The 25583-nt window shown below is 33.9% G+C and overlaps 3 protein-coding genes across 3 annotated transcripts; all 3 read left to right on the forward strand.

Annotated features, from left to right (window-relative positions):
* The first annotated feature begins 6659 nt into the window (after positions 1-6659).
* Positions 6660-7141, forward strand: LOC107952502 (uncharacterized). The gene is made up of 2 exons (XM_016887752.2): positions 6660-6900; positions 6986-7141. The coding sequence occupies exons 1-2, from the start codon at positions 6670-6672 to the stop codon at positions 7139-7141; spliced, it is 387 nt and encodes a 128-aa protein (XP_016743241.2). The 5' UTR covers positions 6660-6669.
* A 10070-nt stretch (positions 7142-17211) lies between these two features.
* On the forward strand, positions 17212-18033 carry LOC107897949 (uncharacterized). The gene is made up of 2 exons (XM_016823558.2): positions 17212-17493; positions 17571-18033. The coding sequence occupies exons 1-2, from the start codon at positions 17263-17265 to the stop codon at positions 17763-17765; spliced, it is 426 nt and encodes a 141-aa protein (XP_016679047.1). The 5' UTR covers positions 17212-17262; the 3' UTR covers positions 17766-18033.
* Positions 18034-22019: 3986 nt separating this feature from the next.
* LOC107898061 (uncharacterized) lies at positions 22020-22695 on the forward strand. Its single transcript, XM_016823639.2, has 2 exons — positions 22020-22303; positions 22381-22695. Exons 1-2 carry the CDS (start codon positions 22073-22075, stop codon positions 22573-22575), a joined length of 426 nt encoding a protein of 141 aa, XP_016679128.1. The 5' UTR covers positions 22020-22072; the 3' UTR covers positions 22576-22695.
* Positions 22696-25583: the final 2888 nt, after the last annotated feature.

Here is a 25583-nt window from a genome sequence, read left to right on the forward strand (position 1 = left end):
TGAACTTCCTCTGATGCATTAATCGGGGTCTCCTCTCCCGAGAATGTCACATTGCAGCTATAGTTCCACGGTACCCTTTTGCTATCTTTATAAGGAAAAGCAACGGGCTTTTGGATCACGACCTTTGGCGCAACTCGTGCCCCGGCTTCATTCATTCTCGACGTGATATGATAACCATTGGGTGGTTGACTTTGTAAACATCCTTCGTCGACCCCTCTTCGGAGGCACACACATCGCTTCTTCCAGGCTCCCAACATATTCAAGAATTCAGCTCCTTATTATCCATCAATCCTTGTACTAAAGCCCTGAATTGGCTGCATTTCTGAATCTCATGATCCTCTTGATCGTAGAACTCACAATAATTCTTCACTTCTCGAGGTCTGACCCTTGAATTCTGTGCTATCAACCCTTTTTCCACCATTTTCTTCCATACTTCTTTTAGTGGAGTATCTACTTCTGCAACATTCATCTTAATTTCCTTCCCTGAACTCTCGATTATAGCATTTATACCCTTATCCCCATGATTAGGTAATGGGTTTTCTGCACTAGGTGTATCATCAAATTTCACAATCCCCATATTGATGAGTCCTTCAACCAATTTCTTAAAAGTGGTGCAATTTTCTATCGAGTGTCCTATGGCTCCCGCATGGTATTCTTATTGGGCATTTGCGTCATACCATTTGGGGTATGGAGGTTGCATTGGCTTTAGATAGAAGGGAGACACGACATGTGCATCAAATAAACTCTGGTATAACTCCTTGTACGTCATTGGAATGGGCGTAAATTGAAGTTTTCCCTATTTTGTTTTGCTTGGGCTCTTGCTGGGTGGGCCCTGCTGTCCAGTAGTTGTCGACCTTGGTTGGCTTACGGTGATCGATTTCAATATGAGCTGACATTATTCACCTCGTGCTCTTTCTTTCTTGTGCTGACCTCTTAGCGTTTTCCCCAGCCTCTATTTTCCCACATCTTATGGCATTTTCTATCATTTCTCCAGACATTACTATGTCCGAAAAACTCTTGGTTCGCTACCCAGCATGTGGTTAATAAAAGGTGCCTTCATAGTATTGATGAAGAGCATAATGGTTTCTTTTTCCAACAGAGGGGGTTGGACCTGTGTGGCCACTTCTCTCCATCGCTGGGCATACTGCCTAAAGCTCTCATTATACTTTTTCTCCATATTCTGTAAAGTGATTCTATCAGGGGCTATGTCCGCCACATGACCGTACTGCTTCATGAAGGCTTGTGCTAAATCTTTCCATGAACTGATCTGGGCACGACTCAGTTGGTTGTACCATCTAGAAGCGGCCCCAACTAGACTTTCTTGGAAGCAGTGAATTAATAGTTGGTCATTGTTGAGATGGCCTGCCATTTGTCTGCAGAACATAGTGATATGAGCTTCGGGACAGCTAGTCCCATTGTATTTCTCAAATTCTGGAGTTTTAAACTTGGAAGGGAGTACCAGGTCCAGAACCAAACTTAATTCCTTAACATCGATTCCACCACGATAGTCGGTGCTTTCCATTTCTTTAAATTTTTCTTCCAACCATCTACACCTTTCTTCAAGCTCTCTCGGGAGTTCTACCCTTGTCTTTTCTACTTCTATTACTTCATCAAGATTGAGGACCACAGGATTAGTTGGGTTGTCCCCCGGATTAGAGCCCAAGCCAGCCTGATAATTCATCGGTGCTGAAACACCGGCCTGAAATAGTTGGGGCCTAATTATGACCGATGGCCTTCTTGGGTACATGTCAGGTTGTGTCTGAACGTCCGCTGGGGCAAAACCCGGAGGGTAGGTAGAATCTTCATTATCTTCTCCCGCATTGATCAAAGGGCTTTTCCCTTTTTCTAATCCGCCAGCCAATAGACGAGTTAATTGGTCCATCATGCTTTTCTGGGACTCCAACATATGGTCCCTCATATCTTGCTGTATCTTAGCCAGTTGCTCTTGCATCTACGCTTGTAATTGTTCTTGCATCTCCCTTTGCATTTGTTCTATCCTTTTAATCTCTGGTTCATTGCTTTGGTTTTACGTGGGTATAGTGGCTGTGTTCGGTTCCTTGATTCTCATTGGTTTCCAATTAACTGAAATAATTTTGTTTAATCAGGGTTCTTTAGTGAAAGTTTAATGCAAATGTTTCAATGTAATGCAAATGTATGGAATGAATGCAAAAGAAAGGAAGATGTTGATCTTGAATTCAATTCCATTAGAATAATTTTCTAGAAAACATATTTCTTTACATGAAAATAGATTACATATGCGGTATTGCCTTCATAGTCCAAGTAAACGCTGATCTTTCTTCATGGTCGAATCCTGTAAATTCTCTAAAAGATGCCTTTATGTGCTTAATCTGAGCCCCGATCTCTTGCTCGCTTATCTCCATGATACTCATCAAAAGTGCCGGCTCTTGAATAATCTTGTTGGCAATTAAATCAAGTCATGTATTCCTTCGTGGACTTCCGGCTTTCTCTCGTCATGCCTTTGTTGGCTTGAATCTCTGGCAATTACATCATGTATTCCTCCGTGAACTACAGCTTTCTCTCATCGTGTTTACTTGGACTATATTAGGCGATCGCACTATAATCTACTTTATCAAGAAATTCGTTTCCTTATGAAAAACTATTCTATTTAGGAATTGAATTTCGAATCAATACATTCTTTTCTTTGATGTAATGTAATGCAAATGCATGAACGCAAAAAAAAAAGGAAGGCATTGATTCTAAATTTAATTTCATTAGAACAACTTTTCTAGAAAGCAAATTCTTTTACATAAAACGGACTACATATACGGCTTTTCTCTTGTATTCCAAGTGAAGACACCTATCTTCCTCTTCATATCCGGATCTTGTGGTCGAGTCTAACGAATTCTCCAAGAGATGTCTATATTAACTCCTTTTTTGCTCGATCCAGGCTGTGACTCGTTGCTCACTTATTATGTGATACTTGTCAGCTCCTTTACGAAGGTCAAGATGTGACGGCTCTCGAATAATCTTTGTCAGTTTCTGTCTTCAGGCAATGAAGCGAAGTCTTGTATTTCTTCACGGGCTATCAGTCTTCTTTCATGTGTTCACTTGGATCATATTTAGACAACCGTATTATAATTCCATTTATCAAAAAATTCGTTTTCTTATGACAAACTGTTCTATTTAGCAATCAAATATGAATCAACACCTCCTTCCTAGGATGATGTAATGTAATGCAATTATAAACAAAACAAAATAAAACACGTTAGTGCAGGATAAATAAATAACAAATAAAGCAATTCGGGTGACCATTAGGGGTTCGGAGTGGCTCTACCTAGGGTGGGCTCCTAGGTCTCTCTATATGTGGTTTGGTTCTAGAGTAAGGGTACCTGAACCAGCAGATTCCTCGATCCTCACCCATTATAGGCTCATTTGAGTCGAGTTCAATTCAAGAGAATACATTTCCTATGCTACACGGAGATGAAAATCTCACGAAACCATAGGTACGGATGTATTCCGAAAGTGATCCACTATCCTGCACGGAGGTGAAAACCTCACGAAGGCGTAGTTTCTCACTCCCACTTAAGGGTGTGACCACAAGGGTCATGCAATGCAATGCGAGAAGATATATGCATAAAAACTTGAAATGATTAAAGAAAATAGGAATAAAATGATGAAAACAGTACGAAAAACGGGTGAAACGCAATGAAGAGATCGTATATCAAAACCAAATTCTCAATTTTCGAAAAAAGATAAAAGTTAATCAACTTGTGGCTTGACTCTCTTATAAAACTCCCCAGTGGAGTCGCCAAGCTGTCGTAACCATTCTTTTGAAAAAACGGGTATAGACTTGGAGAAAAAAAAACGAAAATAGAAGTCGCCACCAATCTTTTTAGATGTGATCGGATCACCTTAAGTTAATCATTTTAATAAAGGTTAAGATTTACTAAAACGATAATTTTTGGTCTACGAAAATCAGAAAATGAGTTCGGGAGTCGGTTAGCACGAGGAAGGATTAGCACCCTCGATACGCCCAAAATTGGTACCTAGTTGATTATTAGTGTCTTAGTGTCGAAAATTTGAAAACTTGAAAGAATTTAAAATACGATCCCTCTTTGTAAAGAAAATGCTCAAATGTTAAGGACCTTCTCGTCTCACAATATAAAATGTCACATCCAGTAAGTTAGGACACGACATCTTGAATTTTCGAGAGCGAGCTTGCCTTTTATATAAAAATTCGTGTATTTCAAAAGGTTATTCATTAGTTAGGTGAACGAGGAAAATCGAAACCCAGTAAGTTAGGGCGCGTTTCCTCGAATTCCCAAACACCGAATATTGCCTTTACTTGTAAAAATCTTATTTCGAGGTAACAAAATGCCATACCCAGTAAGTTAGGGCACAACACCTGTATCTCCGAGAATAAGCATTTTTCAAAACTCATGTCGCGATTTAAAAGAGTATTCCGTTATTTAGGTTAAAGGAGAAAAATCGAAACCCAGTAAGTTAGGGCACGATTGTCTCAATTACCAAATACGGAATGTTACTTTTATGAAAGAATTATTATTAGGTTGGATATAATGATAATAAGAATAATATTAAAGTAAAGTAAATAATAATACTATATATAAAATATATATATGTATAATAGAAATACACACTATATAAATAATAATAAATATAGAAATAAAAAAGCAAATATAATAAAAATATTAAATTAAAGTAATAAAAAAACAATACTATATATAAATATATATATACATAAAAATATATACTAATATATAATAATAATAGTAATAGCAAAAATAATGAAAATATGAGTAATATTAATAATATATTAGAATACAAAAGTAAAGTAATAACAATAGGGGTGATAATAATAATAATAATAATAATACAAACAATAATACATATATATATAAAAATAGTAGTCAGAAATAAAAAATAATAGAAGTAACAATAATGATAGTAATAATATAAATAAATATGGAGAGGGCATATATAATATAATAATATAAATAATATAAATAATAATATAAATAATAGTAAAAATAATAAAATAAAAAAATAAAACAAAGCTCTCAACTCTTTTTCTCCCTCTTTTCTAAATTCGGCCGTTGGTCCGGTTTTGCTTCAGTCATGGACCCCCACGAGCCGCCATCGGCGTCACCGTACACGGCGGCCGGACCTCAAAAAAAACTTTTTCGGTAATGAAAATATGGGTAAGCTTCTTACTTTTATTTTTACTTTCGTATAAAAAAACAAAATAAAATTGAAAGGAAAACAATAAACAAACAAAGAACTTAAGATGAGAATAGATAAAAGAAACCTCTTTTGCTTTGATCTTTGATTAATCTCAAAAAACTAGCATTTCCAAAAAACAAAAAACAACCCCCTTCTAACATAGTCTTGAATGGCTTTTATAGCCAAATTTTTACAAATAAATTTTTTGTAAGCAAGTGGAGTGGTTGGGGTGGTTTAGGTGGCCAAGGTGGGTGGCCAACAAGGGTGGTGGAGTAGGTGGCCAAGGTGGGTGGCCAAGGTGGGTGGCCAACAAGGGTGGTGAAGTAGTGGGATTTGGGTTTTCTTTTTCTGATTTTTTTTTTGGGTTGGGTTAGTGTTTTAGGCTAAGTTTTGGGCTAAGGGTTTTGGGTTTGTATTGGATTTTAATTGAGTAGTTGGGTTATGTTTATTTGGGCCCAAAATTGGGCTTGTACAATCAAAATATATAAGAATGTAAAAGAGCAATAGGTAACTTACCTATTCATTTAATATCCTTTTAACAATTAGCTTTTTGGTCAACTCAATAGATCTCCCTTCTCAACTTAGTTGCTGGAGATACCGGACAAACTTGTCAAAAAAGTAAATGAGACATGTCAACCCATGTGTTAACCGAAGAGGAGGTAAATATTAGCTTATTTAATTAATCCTTCTTGGTTGCTTTTAAAAATTGGATTTTAATAAAGGACAATTATCTATATTTTGAATCACCTATTCATATCCTTGCACAATTAAAACACACAAGTCTAATATTTGTTTTAAACAAAGAAGGTGAGATGACAATAATATCCTCCTAACTACGAGGCTTTTGTTGATATTCATGTCTAAATTTTAAATAAGATGACTAGTTGAAATAAAAATTGTTGGCCAAATATACATGATGACAATAATATCCCCCTAACTATGGAGCTTTTGTCTTCAATGTAATGATAGACCTACTCATTATATTTTAACTTTTCGTAATAAAGACTAGAAATATTATTATTCCTTTGAAATATTTTTAGTATTCTTATTTGCTAGAGCTAAAAGTTGAAGTGATTCTTTTTTAAAAAGCATGTTAATTAAATCCTGGTTGGCGTAAGGGCCTAAAAGGCAATTTGTCCAGTTTAGCCAAGGTCCATGCCTACTTACAACGATAGATGACATTAATATCCTGTCCTAATCATTTAATATCCTCTTAACAAGGAGGCTTTTCGAGTTTTATTTTATTAAAACTAAATAATATGACTTTGACTTTAAAGTATATTAAAAAAATGGTAAAACTAAGTCGGGCCATATTTGATATTTACACATATAAAATAAAATGACTTTGTTATCATATTTAAATTTAAAAGTCTTACTTGTAAAGCTAGAAGGTTGTGTATAAATATGTGTATGGAGGTAGATATGAAGCAGATTATATAGGAGAGTGAAATAAAAAAGGAGTTAAAAATGGCTTGTCCTCCGACTTATAAAGTGGTAAAAGGTGAGCTTAAGAATGTTTCTGATGACTGCCAAGCGAGCTTGAATTATTCGAGTTACCAAGGTGCTCCGGTAACGATTAAAATAGATTCATTACCCACTCCATTTGCGCAGAATATGTTAGTCGACGATTTGTACGGAGGCCTGGTGTATGATGTTGGTAGGGTTAAGTGGATTATTCTTTGGACCATTGATTGTAAGGTATTAATTAATTATATGTTCTTTTTTCTTTTCATTTATTTTGATTTTGTAGCATAAGAAATTAATTAATTAAACTATATATCAGGTGGCTACTAAGATCCTTAAACCCGAAGACCCTATTATTTGGGAGGATATAGTGCGCATCCTTCAGCCCTACGATAGCACTGACTACTTGCCCTTATCACCTGGGAATGTATTTTCCCAGAAGCTCATATCCATGCAAATGAAGATGGATCTCTAAGCCTGAAAGCACAAATCATGTGGAACTATTGCATTTAACCTACTTTTTTTGCATCATATATTGCTCCATGCTTACCTCTATCAATTTATGCTGTGTGACCCATGGAGGCTGTCTATTCTTTATATTAATAATACTATTAAATAAATTTGACAGCCACCCCATAATATACTACTGGATTCCTACTTCTTCGACCTTACCTATCCAACAAGGTGACCCCGTGGAGGCTGTCCCAGGCCGTGTGAACCCTCAAATTTACCTAAAATCAAGCCACTTCAAGTCTATTTCATGCATAACTAACCATTCCATTTGGGTACACAATTAAGGGATTTAAACATCATTCAAACATACATAAACATGTCATTTCAAACATCCTAATTCATCTAACCAATATGCCACTCAAAGGCACCTCAACTGTATCAAAACATTATGGATTAGACCAAAGCAAAATTGACCATATCATAAGCATCTAACCTAATTCAAACACCTGCCAAAACACATCACAGTGACCATTTTCAGTCCATCACAAACATGCCAAAAGACCATACATTTCAATTACCAAAAGGCGGTCAAGAAGACCTAACTTAACAAGCATTATAAGCCCATCAACCAAACATAAACTTCAATGGCACAAACATACCAAAACTTACGTTCACAAAATACCATCACAAAACAACCTATACATGTCATTATTAACCTTGGCCAAAATTACTCAAAAACTACCGAATTGACTGCTGGATAGGGTGATAGGTCTCCGACGAGCTTCCGATAATCTATAAAAAAAGGAAAGTAAATACATAAGCAACGAGTGCTTAGTAAGCTCGTATAAACTTAAACTTAACTTAACATTTCATTTATACAATTCATAGATTAGTCATAAATCATTACCAATACCATAAGTTTGGCTTAAGCCTATACAACATCATCAATTTCACAAGTTAGTACACTTGTTCATCATACAAATGAGTTCAACCAGAAGATAAGTAAATTTCCTTATATAAACACATCATTTAACTCATCAATGTTGCCATAAGATCATGATTCATTCCATTTGCATACTTACCATTCACTTCATTTTCTTACCCATTGAACCATCTAGAATTACAGTGGATACTCGAGAAAGCTCACACATAGTGTGCCTTTACATATAATCCTAACATTTCATTTACATCCATGCTCACACGAGCTGTGAAATAGGCCTGCTCACATGAGCTATGGGTCGGAATGTAAGCTACACGATGCTGCTCACACGAGCTGTGGAGAATCCACAACAAATGCAGGACCTCAGCCATCAGTAGGGCATTCAAGACCAACAACCGAAACATGAAATCCCTAATGACATGTCATTTGCATCCTAAGAATTCTTAAGATTCAACCGGGACTCGTTATCCGTCAATTCATCATAGCATTGATTCATTTATATTCAAATTCAATTATATTAAAACAACATAGTAAATAGTTAATTTGGCTAACTTTAAAAGGATTGTAGTTCATACAAACTTACCTCGGTACTAAAGTCGTAGAAGTAAAGTCGAACTAATCCAAAGCTTTGGCTTTTCCTCGATTTTAAGTCTAATTGTGGTTTATCTTGACCTAAATAAATAATTTCATTCTATTAAGTACTTCTAGAATCCAATTTAATCAATAATTCATATTTATACAAAATAAAAATTTCCCCTTAACATTTTAACTTTTCACAATTTAGTCCTTAAGCTCTTAATTTAAGATCTAACCATTTTAACCTAAATCCAACTTAACCAATGTTACAAGGGACCTTTAAAAAACCCATTATTATTTACATTCACAATAAAACCCATGAATTATACTTTTAATAATTTAGTCCTAATTACAAAATTCAACAAAAATCACTTAACAAAACATGTTTATTTTACAACAAAGATTAATAATCTATCAACTAACATAAAAAAATACAAAAGCATCCATGGCAAGCCCCTTAACCTTTAAATATTTTGCAAATTAACCCCCGGGCTAACTAGATTAAGCTAAAACGAACTAAAAAACATAAAAAATATATTAAAAACGAGAGACAAAATCATACCATGCAAGGGAAACAAGCATTTTCTGAAATCTCCTCTTCCTTTAATGGCTAACGTCACTTTTAGAAAGAAGAGTGTGGAAGATGATACTTTCCTTTAGGTTATCTTTATCATTTATTTATTAAATTACTAAATTAACCTTTAAAAATCATTTAAACTACCATAAAACCTATCCATCACAATCCACTATCTTAGTATATATTTTAATTTCCATCGAAGTCCATTTGATTAAGATTTCACATCAATCTTGTAACGCCCCAATTTTCGGGAATCCTATGAATGTTGGCATAGGTTTAATTATGTTAGTGGGCCTCTAGAAAGCCCAAACTTAAGATAGAACCCAACAATTTTAGTTAATTTTTTTCCATAAGAAAAAGGGGGTGAAATTATAAATAGAACCTATGTGAAAATGTTTGAAAATGCTATAGGCTAAATTGAAGTGGCCAAATAAATAGGAGTGCAAAATAGGAGGATTTGCATGACAAACCTCCCATTTTACATGAAGTGGCCAGCCATCATGTTGTTGTAGACAAAATGTACACTTGATATCCGTAATTTATGGTACAAATTGATACAAATTGATAAAAGGTTAGGTAAATGTTCCATGATAATAGGTTAGGTAAATGTTCCATGATAATGGGTTAGGTAAATGTTTCATGATAATGGGTTAGGTAAATGTTTCGTGATAAGAATTTCATGTCTTTTGTATTAAAGAATTAAATGGATGAAATATGAAGTTTTATTAAAAGAAAAAGGGGTGAAAAGAATAAAGTTTTGTCCATCTTTGTTCATTATAGCTGAAAGTTAGAGAAGAGAAAGGAGAGGAGAAAGCTCTTGAGTATTCGGTCATTAGGAGGAGGAAAATTGAAGGTAAGTTCTTGGTACTTGCTTCTATTTTGAGGTTCATGAGTTCTTCTTGATTCTACCTTAACTCTTGAAGTATATTTTGATTTTTAGTTGTGTTGTGAGCATTTAGTCATGAATTAAAATGAAGGAAATGGTTGTTGTTTCATGTTCTTTTGATGAAAAATGGAAGATAGGTGAAGTTGAGCCAAACAAATGAACATGCATGTGCCTTAGATGCTAAAGGGAAAAACGGCTAACATGTTGTGCTTTAAAATGATGAAATGGAGATTATACTTAAGTAAAATCATAGATATGTGATGATTGATTGGTGATATATATGTTTAAATAACATGCATGCAAGGTATGTGTGAAAGAGTGATTGGTAATAAATCTGCTTGGGACAGCACATTAACGTGATTTGGAAAATCACCATAAATTGTGGGAGATGAATTAGAAGCTGAATAAATTATGTAATTAAAGCTTATTGAGTCTAGTTTCTAATGAAAAAACAAGAACATATTTTGAATTCTGTACAATGAGAAATTTGATTCGTAATGAAGAGTGGTCAGATTAGTCAAACAGTGAAACATGGGAAACTTTGCGAAAAATCTGGTATTGATTGGCTAACCAAAAATTCTGAAAATTTTATGGATAGAGATATATGAGTCTATTTTCAGGGAAAATTAACGACACTTGATTTGGAGTTTCGTAGCTCCATTATAAATGATTTAGTGACTGTTGCTCAGGAAGACAGCTTGCAGTGAAATTATGATTATGTGGTAAACATTGACAAAAATTTGTTAATGAGTTGCTTATTGATTTCTTATAAGCTTACTATGATCTATAGGTGTGGTTGGCCGAATATTGTAAGGGGTTAATACGTAGTTCGTATTTGAATAGTTAGATTAACGTGTTAGTAATCCAATTGTAGGCGGTTCGTGTGTGGATCTCGTCAGCATATCGTCGCAAACAGGTGTGTAACTGACACCCTCTCATAGACTAGATTGGCAAAAGCCGAAATGCCGAAAAGTCGGTATTTTGGGAATTTGCGAGTGTACGAATGCTCGTAAGATAGTTGGGTTTGTATATTTGGTAATCTAAAGTAATAAAATGCAGTTTCGTACATTTTGATAATTTGGGCTTAATGGGCCAAAGATCGGGTTCATGGGCCAACGGGCCCAATTCGGTAAGTATGCGCGTAAGTGTTCTAATAGTACTAAATAGTTAGGATATGCATGAAAACCCTAAAAGTAGATAAATACTATAATACCCCTATGTATGGAAAATTACTGTTATACCCCTAGGTGTAAAATTACCGTTATACCCCTAGGGTTAATTTTGACTGAAAAGCATGACGATCTGATTCTGTATGATGTATGCCATGATTATATATCTGTTGCATGGGGACATGGGTTATATTATGGAGGAAGCATTCTGGTGGCTATGCCACAAATATCTGATCTGGTGGCTCTGCCACAATATCTGATCTGGTGGCTCTGCACATATTTGTTCTGGTGGCTCTGCCACGATTATCTGTATCTGGTGACTCTGTCACATTATCTGTTCTGGCAGCCATGCTGCAAATTCTGTGGTGTGTAGCGGTTGGGTGGGTCGAGTTGTCTCCCCACACGGTGTAAGGTTGGTACGAGGGTGTATACGGTTGGATATGGTTGGGTTTCTGCATAAACATGTAATATCTGTTCTGTTCTGTTCTGTTATGGGCTTATGGCTTTATTCTGAATTTCTGTTCTGGGCTAAGGCCAACTTATTCTATTTCTGTGGTTTAAGCTGATATAGGCTATGGTTGGGTTAATTTACACACTGAGTTTCCCCAAACTCACCCCTTTTATTTTCATCCACGCAGGAAATCCCCAACCATAGTGGGCTTGGAGCTGTGAGGGAATTCGGAGTGGCCACCCGTTCTGAAAGTTTGATTTTCTTCTGGTGAACTGGACATCCTTTTATTTACGTTTGAAGTTTTGGGTTTTTAAATGTAATAAGGCCGCTTAATTATTTTTGATGGTTTTAATATGTATTACTAAGATAGGTATTACTTATTTTAACTGTTGAAATTGGATAGCTTTAGGGCGAGTTTTCAAAAACAACAATTGATTTCAAAATAACACGACAACAAGCAAGCTTCCGCAATGAAAGTATTTTCCAAAATTAATCACTTTTCCTAAAAATGACTTAATCGAATCGGTTTCCTAGAAATATCCATGACGTTAAGGTGTGGCAATGGCGGTATGCATGTCTAGGATTGGATCCGAAGGGAGCTTGGTACTTAAGCAGTCCGATGGACTCACCACCTCTTTTCCGGTTTCCTACCTGGTGCACAGCTTCCATTCACTTTAACCCTTAATGAATTAATCTTTTGAACATCAAGTAAGATTTTCTGGACTTAGAATGGAAAAATTTTTTAACGTTTTTGATGTGGCATGCCGGATCTGGCCATAACTTCTGGGCCGGGTTTGGGGTGCTACAAATCTGATCCTTTTAAATAATAAAACTCAAGTTTTACACCTTTTATAATTTAGTCCTTTTTACCTAATTAACCTCTTAAACCTCAAAAATTTTTAACAAAATTTTAATATGACATTAATGTAATCTTGTAGTCATTAAAATAATAATAAAATAAAAACTCACTCGTTAGAATTGTGGTTCCAAAACCACTATTTTCGACACCACTAAAAATAGGTTGTTACATGAAGAGTACAAGAACTTTGAGTATATTATAATATTTACATTGGTACACTACATTTTAATCAAAAAAATAAATAATTAACCCAATTCGAAGTGTTGGTCAAACCATACTAATTTTTTTTCATTTGTATCCATACTATTTTTAATTTGCTTTCACCCAATATGTTTTTAAAAATTTCGGGACACTACTCTTGTAAGCGAATACCCGCCAAACTTGAAATTTCTTTTTTTAAAAAAGAAGTACAGTTATCTCAAAAGTTTTGACTCATATCGTTCCATACCCAGATAGTACGACCGAGTTGGGCGTGGTATATTACATGTCACCCACCTACACTCCTAATCGAAACTCTCCAACTTGTTCTTCAGTAAAGTAATTTGACGTCAAATTAATTGTACAAACTATGTATCATTTCTAACACCGTTCAAGGGATCCCTCTTTAAGTCACACTAAAAGCAATACAATGTGATGATCCTACCTATCTCTGAAATAGAGAAAAGGTGAACACTATAACACCCTACACTCGGCCTAGAACTTATGACCGGAGTGTGAAGGGGACAATGATAAATTTAAAAATTTAGCCACTTGATCCCGTAACTCATCTTATATTGGAAAACGAAGATTCTAAAAATGAATGGTCAGGAAATAAAATGTTTAGCTAGACCTTTTGTGTATTCTTTAGATAATCTCATACTCGAAACAATTATTTTATGTCAAAATCACTCAAACATTTTCTTAGTTTAGCAGCGGAAAATTGCCAGATTTTAGTTTCTAAAATCGAATACCAATTTGTAAGTTTGAGTGATTTTGCAGTTTTAAGTTAAAAATACCAAAAACTGGCGAACAGAAAAAAAACCCAAAACAAAGTCCAAAAAATACTTTACTGTCTAACATAGTTAAAAACGTAAAACCATCTTAATTAATTTTTTGAAAATCCAATCCAAGCTCCCTCGCGTCGACAGATTCTAAGATTGATGAATACCTAAAAGGGTAAAACAAAAGAGTGAGCTATAAAGCTTAGTGTGTAACTAAACTGAAACAAAGAACATAAAGAACACAATAAACAAATCAAAGTATTCCAGAGAGCTTCATAACGAACAATTCAGTAAAACTGAGAATGCGGTGCTGTAATTTTCAGAAAAACATGCACATATTTTTTAGAAAATTTCTTACCCAACTCTACTACACACCAAATTAGAGTTCCCATAACTCATCCATCCAAAAGCACACCATGTAACTTCCCAAATATTGGTGTATTTTATTTATTAAATTTTTCAATAAGTAGGTATCTGCTTTGGGGATTAAGGGTTTTGGTTGTGTGTTTGAGGTCATGGGTTCAAACCTCACTCCTGGAAAATTTTGCTATTTTTGTCCCTATTCCTATCTTGGTCGTTATGAATTAAATACCATTTTCACTAATTTATAATAGAATCACCCTATTGGTTTAGCGGTAAGACTTTTGCTTACCTCTTGGTTTTGAGTTCAAATCCCATCCTATGTGAGTAAGTAGGATTATTTTTGCTAGTCTTTCCTTTGGTAAGATCTCAAGTTGTTGCTTTCTTTTCTTGATCTTTGTTGTCCCCAATTTTCTTTTATTCTTTCAATCAAGTTCAGTAGTAAGTGTTGATTGAATAGATTGTAAATTGATTCAAGTGTAATTATCGTTTTCTCTTTTTCATTATGGAAATCTTCTTTCGTTGGTTATAGCCTCGTTGGTGTGTCTTATCGTTGTTAATTGTTCGCTGGGTTTAGGGGAAACTCAAGAAACGAATAATCCTTCAGTGACTCAAGATTTTGGAGGTGTTGATGATTAGAAGGTAAGGGATTTTTGCAATTTGGAACTATTGTGGCTGTTTGGAGTAATTGGTAGGGACAAGATTGGTATTTTTAGGAAAATTGTGGAGCATATCCTCTGAAATGATCCGTTATTGTTGGCTAATCCGTTAAGTGTATGCTGTTTTTAGGTGTTGGTATACTCATTTTTGTAACCCATGTTAGAAAACATCCATGTGCGTAACAAAAATCCGAGAAAACAACGAATGAAAAAATTTGTATCTGTCATGATAAACATATGTCATATACATTTTTATATCTATATTTCTACATGAGCATTGTATGGGATATATGTTTGCAGAGGAATGTAGGAAGTTTATTCTATTTGACGTATTTGGTGGCTCAGCCACACATATATTTTTGTTACCGGGGAATTAATGCCTTATGATCTGGCAGCTAAACTGCAAATGTTCTGAAAAAGCGGCATACAGTCTCTAAGTGGTGTGTAGGGTTGGGTAGGTACATATACCCTATATGGTGTGTCGGGATGGTCAGAGATGATGTGTAGCGGATGGAGGTAGGATTGTGTTTCTGTATTTGATATGTTCAATTTCTGCTTTGTTATGAAATATATGTTTGAATGATTTCTGAAAACATGTTTTAAATTAAATTTGTGATTCTGTTATTATGAGTTACACACTGAGCTCGAAGGCTCACCTAACCTTCAAATTTAGGACGAGTCGATGTGGCAGGAGCTCGGATAAATGTTTTTATTTAGTATTAATTAAAAATCTAGTTCCTTCTCTTTCGATAATTTTGGGACTATTCTTTTTTAAACTTTGAATTTTAACTTGTTTCATTTCCCGTTTTAAATTATTTTGATGTATTTCTTATGATATTCATTGTATATCCAAAACCAAGGTTTCCAATAACAAATCACATTTTACAAAATCGAACTAGATTAAAATTTCGTTGCAAACTTAAATGTTTTAAAAGTATAAATAATCAAAGGTTTCATCAAATTGATTAAGATGAGTTCTTTAAATAACTGGATTTTTACTTAGCGAAAGCTAGCGTCACGTTTATATGTGTTCAACGATTATTGGATTTTCAAGTGAGCCGTAGTCACCCCTCCAGATCTGGCCATAACATCTAGGTCAGGTTTCGGATTTTAGGCACCAACAGATAATTGTGAACAATGCCACCAGAATTGCAGTCAAACTATCAGGTTAGAAATATGTGGTCAAACCATTATAATTGCTGTCAAGCTGGCAGAACAGAAATGTGGTTAACCCACCAGATAGTGCAAATCATTAAACTAACAGATATTTCCGCTTACCATACTATCCCAACCCCGTGAAATGTGACATGGAATACAAATATAGAATCTGAATAAAAAGCATGTAAGACATGCAGTTGTACAATAACAAAAATCAGAAGGCATGGAATTCCACGCTTTGTAGAACAGGTGTGTCACAAACTCAACAAAAACAAATCGGTTTCGCCGTAAAGTCACATGCATGGACATATAACATATTCATAGATACATTAATTTACATAATCAGACAACATATACTCGTATACGAACATCATGTTAAGTGTATCAGTAAAATCTAGTTGCAAAGTTAAAACTTAAATGAAAGATGTCATTAATATCCTCTTAACAATAACGTTCTTGTCATTTTCATTTTTAATAATTAAAACTAAAAAAAATATTTGCTTTAAATAAATTGAATACTTGATACACCTACTCATATAAAAATTGCAAGTCAAATAAACAAACAAGAACTAGAACAATTATTTGGAGCAAGGGGAACCTGATGTATTCTGGCAACTGAATTTTTTTTAAAAGAAATATGATTTTTTGGTATTTGCGATGTCTATTTTACGGTTCATGTCGGGGTCCTAACAATTTCACCTTCAAGACTTGAACCTAGATGTTCTCTCGGGAATGTAATGTTCCTTCCTTACCACTGCACCCAATAGTTATCGGTAGTTTTTAAAAACATGTTAATTAAATATAAACTTATTTGATTAATCCTTGTTGGTAATTTTTAAAAATGGATTTTAATAAAGTACAATTATGTATATTTTCAATCACCTATTCATATCCTTGCACAATTAAAACTCACAAGCCTAATATTTATTTATAAAAAGGTGAAATGACAATAATATCCTCCTAACTACCAGCCTAATATTTATTTTATAAAAAAAAAGGGTGAGATGACAATAAATTTTTTGTTCATATTCAGGTCTAAATTTTAAATAAAATGACTACTTGATATACATACTCAAATAAAAATTGTTGGCCAAATATACATGATGACTATAATAACCCTCTAACTATGGAGCTTTTGTCTTCAATTTAATTAAATTATCTCCCAATATATTTTCAAAGTACCGTTGGACACTGCTAATTGAATTCTTGTTGGCATACGTGAGGGCCTAAAAGGCAATTTGTCCAGTTTAGCCAAGTCCATGCCAAGAGTAGATGACATTTATATCCTTTTAACTATAAGGGTTTTGTCGTCTTAACAGGGAGGCTTTTCGAGTTTTATTTTATTAAAACTAAATAATATGACTTTGAATTTGAAGTTATGTTATTAAATATTTGAATAAAATGACTTTGTTATCATATTTAAATTTAAAAGTCTTACTTGTAATGCTAGAAGGTTGTGTATAAATATGTGTATGGAGGTAGATATGAAGCAGAATAGAAGGAGAGTGAACTAAAAAAGGAGTTAAAAATGGCTTGTCCTCCAACTCACAAAGTGGTAAAAGGTGAGCTTAAGAATGGTTCTGATGACTGCCTTGCGAGCTTGATGTATTCGAATTACCAAGGTGCTCCAGTAACGATTAAAAAAGATTCATTACCCACTCCATTTGCGCAGAATATGCTAGTCGACGGTCTGTACGGAGGCCTGGTGTATGATGTTGTTAGGGTTAAGTGGATTATTCTTTGGACCACTGATTGTAAGGTATTAATTAATCAATATATTTTTCATTTATTTTGATTTTGTAGCAGAAGAAATTAATTAATTAAACTATATATCAGGTGGCTACTAAGATCATTCCGACCGAAAACCATATTGTTTGGGAGGATATAGTGAGCATCCTTCAGCCCTACGACAGCTCTGACAACTTGCCCTTATCATGTGGGGGTGCATTTTCCGCCGAAGCTCATATCCATGCAAATGGAGATGGATCTCTAAACCTGACAGCACAAATCATGTGGAGCGGTTGCAAGTAACCTGACTCTTTTTGCATCATATATTGCTCCATGCTTATCTCTATCAGTTTGTCCTGTGTGACCCACGGAGGCTGTCTACTTCTTTATATTAATAATACTATTAAATAAATTTGACAGCCACCCCATAATATACTACTGGATTCCTACTTCTTCTACCTTACCTATTCAACATTGTGTGCCTTGTTTCTCCTTTTTCTTTTCTTTTCTGTAATAGTATATACACACACGATTGTGTGAATTAATAAAAAAATGTCTATGTCTGTGTCTATATCTATATCTATATCTTTATAAAAGTGTTGGGTGCAATATTAAGACATATTGTATTTTTTGTAGATTATATAAAATTGGTTAAATTTCAAGTTTATCTCTATATTTCACTCAAATTTGAAATTGAATCTCTATACTTTAATTCTAACATAAGTTGGCACCTGAATTCTTATAATGTCTTTCGTTAATCTAAATATGTTATTCTAATTGAAACGCTCATGCGAATTTAAAAGGATTATTAACACCATCAAAATTCTCTATTAAATTAATTCTAGTCAATTACAATGTAATTTTTTCTGCTCCTTGGGTACCAAGTATAAGTATATTTTTTAATTTGAAAATGACATGCCAACAAGTTTAACAAAAGAATTATAACAACGCTAACAAATGGACCTAAATTCAAGATGTGGAGTTCTCTATTGATGTGACTTTGAGGATCGCTCCTATAACAGGTGTGCTGTATAGAATCACTCCAGCAGACATGAAGGACTTGAAAGTTCAGCTACAAGAACTGTTAGATAACGGGTTCATCAGATCAAGTGTTTCGCCTTGGGGTGCACCAATATTGTTTGTTAAGAAGAAGGATGAGACCCTCCGATTATGTATTGATTATAAGCAGCAGAAAAAAGTGACCATATTAAGTTGCCCAGGATTGAGAACTTTTTTGATCAGCTAACTGGAGCTAGAGTTTTCTCAAAGATTGATCTATGAGCTAGGTATTATCAAGTTGAAACTTCCAAATATAAAACAACGTAAGATGTTAATAATATCCTCTTAACAATAATAAGATGGAAGACTAGTAATAATATCTTAACAATTTAAACTATTTCATTTGGAAATCTAACTAAGGATCATTCCCTTGCATGTGTCAACTTGGTCGTAAATTAGCGATTCCTATCTAGATGGTCAATGATCAAAATATATAAGAATGTAAAAGATAAATATAAAAATTAATCGTTGTTGGTTTTTTTTAAAAAATAGATTTTAATAAAGTACAATTATTTATATTTCGAATCACCTATCCATGCACAATTAAAACTCACAAGTCTAATATTTATTTTTTTTTTAAAAAGGTAAGATGACAATAATATCCTCCTAAATATGAGGCTTTTGTTGTTATTCAGGTCTAAATTTTAAATAAGATGACTACTTAGAAATAAAATTTTATTGCGGTCCAGGGACACGTTGAGGAGGAACAATTATGGAAATTACAAAGATGTATGGTGGATGAAACAGCTACCTGATGCGATATTAAGAACTTACAAGGAAGAATCGTAAAGGTAGGATTAGGAGAGATTAGAATCAGAAGAACCCAAGGTAGATTCTTCTTGGTCTGCATACCAGAAGAGGAGCTGTTTGGGATTTGGTTATTTGCGAGAGTTCTTTGTTTCAATCGAACCTTGATCGGAACTTACAATGGTGGAAGAGAGGGTAGCATGGATAGATGTGGCTGGAGTTCCGTTACACTGCTGGAATTACTAAAAAGAATTATTAAAATAAAAAGAATCCTAAAAGCTAAAAAGCCATGAATGCCAAATTACTAATGATCCCATGCCAAAATCTTTCATGTGATTCCACATTTTGTACTTACACTCCACCTACATTGAAATTAGGCAATAAACACAGAATTTAGTAGCATCATGTCCCCAAATATATCAAAATAAAGCACATAAATATGTCAATTTGGCACAACATCATGTTAGGTGTGTCAATAAAATTTACTGTTTGAAATCTCGCATAGTTAAAACTTAAACATAAAATGTCATTAATATTCTCTTAACAATTAGGTTCTTGTCCATTTTCATTTTTATTAATTAAAACTAAAAAATATTTTTTTTTAAATAAATTGAATACTTGATACATCTACTAGTATAAAAATTGCAAGTCAAATATTCAAACAAGAACAAGAAAAATTATTTGGAACAAGTGGAACCTGATGTATTTTGACAACTAATTTTTTTTTAAAAGAAAATTGGTTTTTGGGTATTTGTGAAGTCAGTTTCACGATTCATATTTTAAAAAGAAATATTTGTTGTGCCGTGGGAGTTCAGTTAAACGTTATTATTTAGTAGTAATTAAAAATCTAGTTCATTCGGTTTCGATAATTTTTGGACTATTTTTAAACTTTGAATTTTAACTTGTTTTATTTCCTGTCTTTAATTATTTTGATGTATTTCTTATGATATTCATTGTATATGCAAAACCAAGGTTTCCAATAACAAATCGCATTTTACAAAATCAAACTACATTAAAATTCCGCCGCAAACTTAAATGTTTTAAAAGTATAACTAATCAACGGTTTCATCAAATTGGTTAAGATGAGTTCTTTAAATAACTGTATTTTTACTTAGCGAAAGCTAGCGTCATGTTTATAAGTTTTCAACGATTATTGGATTTTCAAATGAGTCGTAGTCACTCTTATAGATCTAGTCATAACGTCTAGGTCAGGTTTGAAATGTTACGCACCAATAGATAATTGTGGACAATGCCACCATAATTGCAGTCAAACTATCAAGTTAGAAATATGTGGTCAAACCATTATAATTGTTGTCAAGCTGCCATAACAGAAATGTAGTTAACCCACCAGATAGTGCAGATCATTAAACTAATAGATATTTCTCTTTACCATATTATTCCAACCCCATGAATTGTGACATGGCATGCAAATATAGAATCTGAATAAAAAGCATGTAAGACATGCAGTTGTACAACAACAAAATCAGAAGGCATGAAATTCCACACTTTGTAGAACAGATGTGTCACTAACTCAACAAAAACAAATTAGTTTCGCCATAAAGTCAATGCATGGTCATATAACATATTCATAGATACATTAATTTACATAATCACACAACATATACTCGTATACAAACATCATGTTAAGTGTGTCAGTAAAATCTAGAGGTTGAAATCTCGCATAGTTAAAACTTAAACGAAAGACGTCATTAATATACTCTTAACAATAAGGTTTTTGTCATTTTCATTTTTATTAATTAAAACTAAAAAATATTTACTTTAAATAAATTGAATACTTGATACACCTACTCATATAAAAGTTGCAAGTCAAATACGCAAACAAGAACTAGAACAATTATTTGGAACAAGTGGAGCCTAATGTATTTTGACAACTAAATTTTTTTAAAAGAAATATGATTTTTTGTTATTTGTGATGTCCATTTTATTGTTCATGTTGAAGGTCCTAAAAATGTCACCTTCAATATTTGAACTTAAATGTTCTCTCGAAATTGTAATGCTCCTTCTTTACCACTACATCCAACACTTATCATTAGTTTTTAAAAATATGTTAATTAAATATAAACTTATTTGATTAATCCTTGTTGGTAATTTTTAAAAAATGGATTTTAATAAAGTACAATTATGTATATTTTCAATCACCTATTCATATCCTTGCACAATTAAAACTCACAAGCCTAATATTTATTTATAAAAAGGTGAAATGACAATATTATCCTCCTAACTACAAGTCTAATATTTATTTTATAAAAAAAAAAAGGTGGGATGACAATAAGGTTTTTGTTCTTATTCAGGTCTAAATTTTAAATAAAATGACTACCTGATATAAATAATCAAATAAAAATTGTTGGCCAAATATACATGAGGACGATAATATCCCTCTAACTATGGAGCTTTTGTCTTCAATTTAATTAAATTATCTCCCAATATATTTTCAAAGTACCATTGGACACTGCTAATTAAATTCTTGTTGGCAGTGAGGGCCTAAAAGGCAATTTGTCCAGTTTAACCAAGGTCAATACCAAGATAGATGACAATAATATCCTTTTAACTATAAGGGTTTTGTCGTCTTAACAGGGAGGCTTTTCGAGTTTTATTTTATTAAAACTAAATAATATGACTTTGAATTTGAAGTTATGTTATTAAATATTTGAATAAAATGACTTTGTTATCATATTTAAATTTAAAAGTCTTACTTGTAATGCTAGAAGGTTGTGTATAAATATGTGTATGGAGGTAGATATGAAGCAGAATAGAAGGAGAGTGAACTAAAAAAGGAGTTAAAAATGGCTTGTCCTCCAACTCACAAAGTGGTAAAAGGTGAGCTTAAGAATGGTTCTGATGACTGCCTTGCGAGCTTGATGTATTCGAATTACCAAGGTGCTCCGGTAACGATTAAAAAAGATTCATTACCCACTCCATTTGCGCAGAATATGATGGTCGACGGTCTGTACGGAGGCCTGGTGTATGATGTTGTTAGGGTTAAGTGGATTATTCTTTGGACCACTGATTGTAAGGTATTAATTAATCAATATATTTTTCATTTATTTTGATTTTGTAGCAGAAGAAATTAATTAATTAAACTATATATCAGGTGGCTACTAAGATCATTCCGACCGAAAACCATATTGTTTGGGAGGATATAGTGAGCATCCTTCAGCCCTACAATAGCTCTGACATCTTGCCCTTATCATGTGGGGGTGCATTTTCCTCCGAAGCTCATATCCATGCAAATGCAGATGGATCTCTAAACCTGACAGCACAAATCATGTGGAGCGGTTGCAATTAACCTGCCTCTCTTTGCATCATATATTGCTCCATGCTTATCTCTATCGGTTTATGCTGTGTGACCCATGGAGGCTGTCTACTTCTTTATATTAATAATACTACTAAATAAATTTGACAGCCACCCCATAATATACTACCGGATTCCTACTTGTTCTACCTTTCCTATTAAACATTGTGTGCCTTGTTTCTCCTCTTTCTCTTCTTTTTTTTTTTTTATCTTTTCTGTAATAATATATATACCCACGATTGTGTGAAATTAATAAAAAAATTCTATGTCTATATCTATAGGTCTCAGCTACAAATTTTAGGATAAAAAATATTGAGTGCAATGGTAAAATATATTGCACTTTTAAGGAAAGGACATAGATTCAAATCTTAAAAATAAAAACAATCATGAACCTCAAACATGAACCATAAAATAGACATGAAATGTACCCAAAATCAAAATATTAAATTATATTGAATATTGGAAATTTCCTTAAAACAACATGGCAAGATATGAAGGCTAGTGACATATTTCATTTAATTTTAATAGATAATTTAATTATAATAAATTAAATAATTTTAATATATCTTAAGCATAAATTATCACAACCAACTACACTTTAATTGAGTTATTTTGAACTGTAATAGCCTGCTCGGCTAAGTCCTAGTATACGGTTACTGTTTATTGAGATTTGATATTTAGAGTAAATTTTGAATGAGTAAAGTATTAGTTTTGATTAAGTATAAGATCCTACAAATGCGCCTACAGGTGAATTTTGTGTTTGGCAGACTTTATTGTAGTGTATACACCACCTCAGCTTTTAGATGTTTATGTTAACTCCTTAGTTTGAAAGAACTATTTTGTTAGGATTTCGACCCGATTAAGCAACGAACAAGAAAATAGAAAAATAAATTGAGAAATTGAAAACACAAATTTAACGTGGAAAAACCCCTCCAAAGAGGATAAAAAACCACGGGCAAAGACAATTTTACTATAATGGCAAAAGAACGAAGAGTACAAAAGATGGAGATAAAACTAAACCCCGAAAACCCGAAAACAAAGAACTCACAAAACGTAAGCACAAAATTCTCTAAATGTGTTATGAGTTCTAATCTCTAATGGGTGTTTTTTCTAAGGTTATAAAAGATCCTATTTATAGGCTAAATTTATAGATCAAATAATAATAAAATAATCTAAACTAATCAGTGTTTGATTGAAACAAGTAAACAGAGTTTAACTGAAAGACTACTTTTCAAATTTGACTGAAAATAGGAATCATATTTAACAAATCTCCACCTTGACTCATATTTCCACAACGCCATCTTTGCCAAAGCCCGCCACGAGCCTATCTTGAACTATGCAGGGAATTAACTGAGTCGAATTTGTGCTTAGAAACTGGAAGACTTCTAGCCTTCGACTTGTACACTGCCAAATCAAAACTAACCCGGGTCTGATTTTCACGAACACAGTGCCCTAACTTTTCAAAACCTGCATCTAAAAGAGAACCTCTCTTCAACAAAACAGTCATACCTTTTTCCCTCCTATGACCAAGTTGCCTCCGCTCCAAACAAGTTGACTTCAACTCCGTAACGGACGAGGGACGTCCGATTTCACCGGTCACTGTATAACCTTCCAGAATATAAAGACTGCCGGTTCTTTTACCTTTTAACAAAACAAGAGCTCCACGAGATACTTTAATACCGCTCGACTCGATGTTGATTTTGCATCCTTTCAAGTTTAAAATACTTATGGAGATGAGATTCTTTCGTAAATCAGGTACATATCTGACATCTGGGAGTGTCCTTATCGTCCCATCGTGCATCTTAATTTTAACAGTACCAATACCAATTACCTTACTAGATGAATCGTTTCCCATGCACACAACTCCACCTTCAATCGAACTGTATGTGGAGAACCATTCTCTATTGGGACACATGTGGAAAGAACATCCTAAATCTAGGATCCACTCGGACGTGAGCTTGGTGTTATCACTTGTTGACACTAACAAGAAATCATCCCCATTTTCATCGGCCAAATTAGCACCAGCTACATCTTCCTCGTTACTCTCAGCAGTTTTTTTATTTCGCAGTTTATAACAATCTACTTTGACGTGACCTAACTTTTTTACAATAGCGACACCTTTTATCTCGTTTCTTTAATGCTACCAAAACGGAAGCTTGCCTATCTGTCTTGCTATCCAAATGAAGCTCATTGTCGAGTTTGTCTCTACTCAACAAATGACCCTTCACATCTTCGAACGAGAGTTTGTCTCTGCCATAAATCAGGGTCTCCCTGAAAGACTTGTATGAAGGGGGTAAAGAGCACAATAATAGCATAGCCTGATCTTCATCGTCAATATGAACCTCAACATTCTTTAAATCATTTAAAAAAGTAATGAATTGACTGATGTGATCTCTAAGAAGCCCACCTTCGTTCATGCGAAACGTAAATAGACGTTGTTTCAACACTAAACGGTTAGTCAGAGACTTAGTCGCATAAAGAGTTTCTAACCTTTTCCATAAGGTAGATGAGGTCTTCGCCATCAATACTTCCTGCAATACCGTATTCGTGAGGCACAACTGGATTGCAGATAAAGCCTTTTTATCAAGCTCTTCCCATTCTGTTTTATTTAGATTCTTAGGCTTTTTCCCGATAACAACCTTTTTTAAGCCTGATTGAACTAGAATTGCCATCATCCGAACTTGTCACAGATTGAAATTTGTCTCACCATCGAACTTCTCAATTTCAAACCTTGTTGTTGCCATCTCTGAACGGGCTGATCTATGAAAATTGAACTAGCTCTGATACCACTTGTTAAGATTTCGACCCTATTAAGCAACGAACAAGAAAATAGCAAAATAAATTGAGAAATTGAAAACACAAACTTAACGTGGAAAAACCCCTCCAAAGAGGATAAAAAACCACGGGCAAAGATAATTTTACTATAATGGCAAAAGAACGAAGAGTACAAAAGATGGAGATAAAACTAAACCCCGAAAACAAAGAACCCACAAAACGTAAAC

The sequence above is a fragment of the Gossypium hirsutum genome, chromosome A04, assembly GCF_007990345.1.
Source record: "Gossypium hirsutum isolate 1008001.06 chromosome A04, Gossypium_hirsutum_v2.1, whole genome shotgun sequence".
Classification (NCBI taxonomy): domain Eukaryota; kingdom Viridiplantae; phylum Streptophyta; class Magnoliopsida; order Malvales; family Malvaceae; genus Gossypium; species Gossypium hirsutum.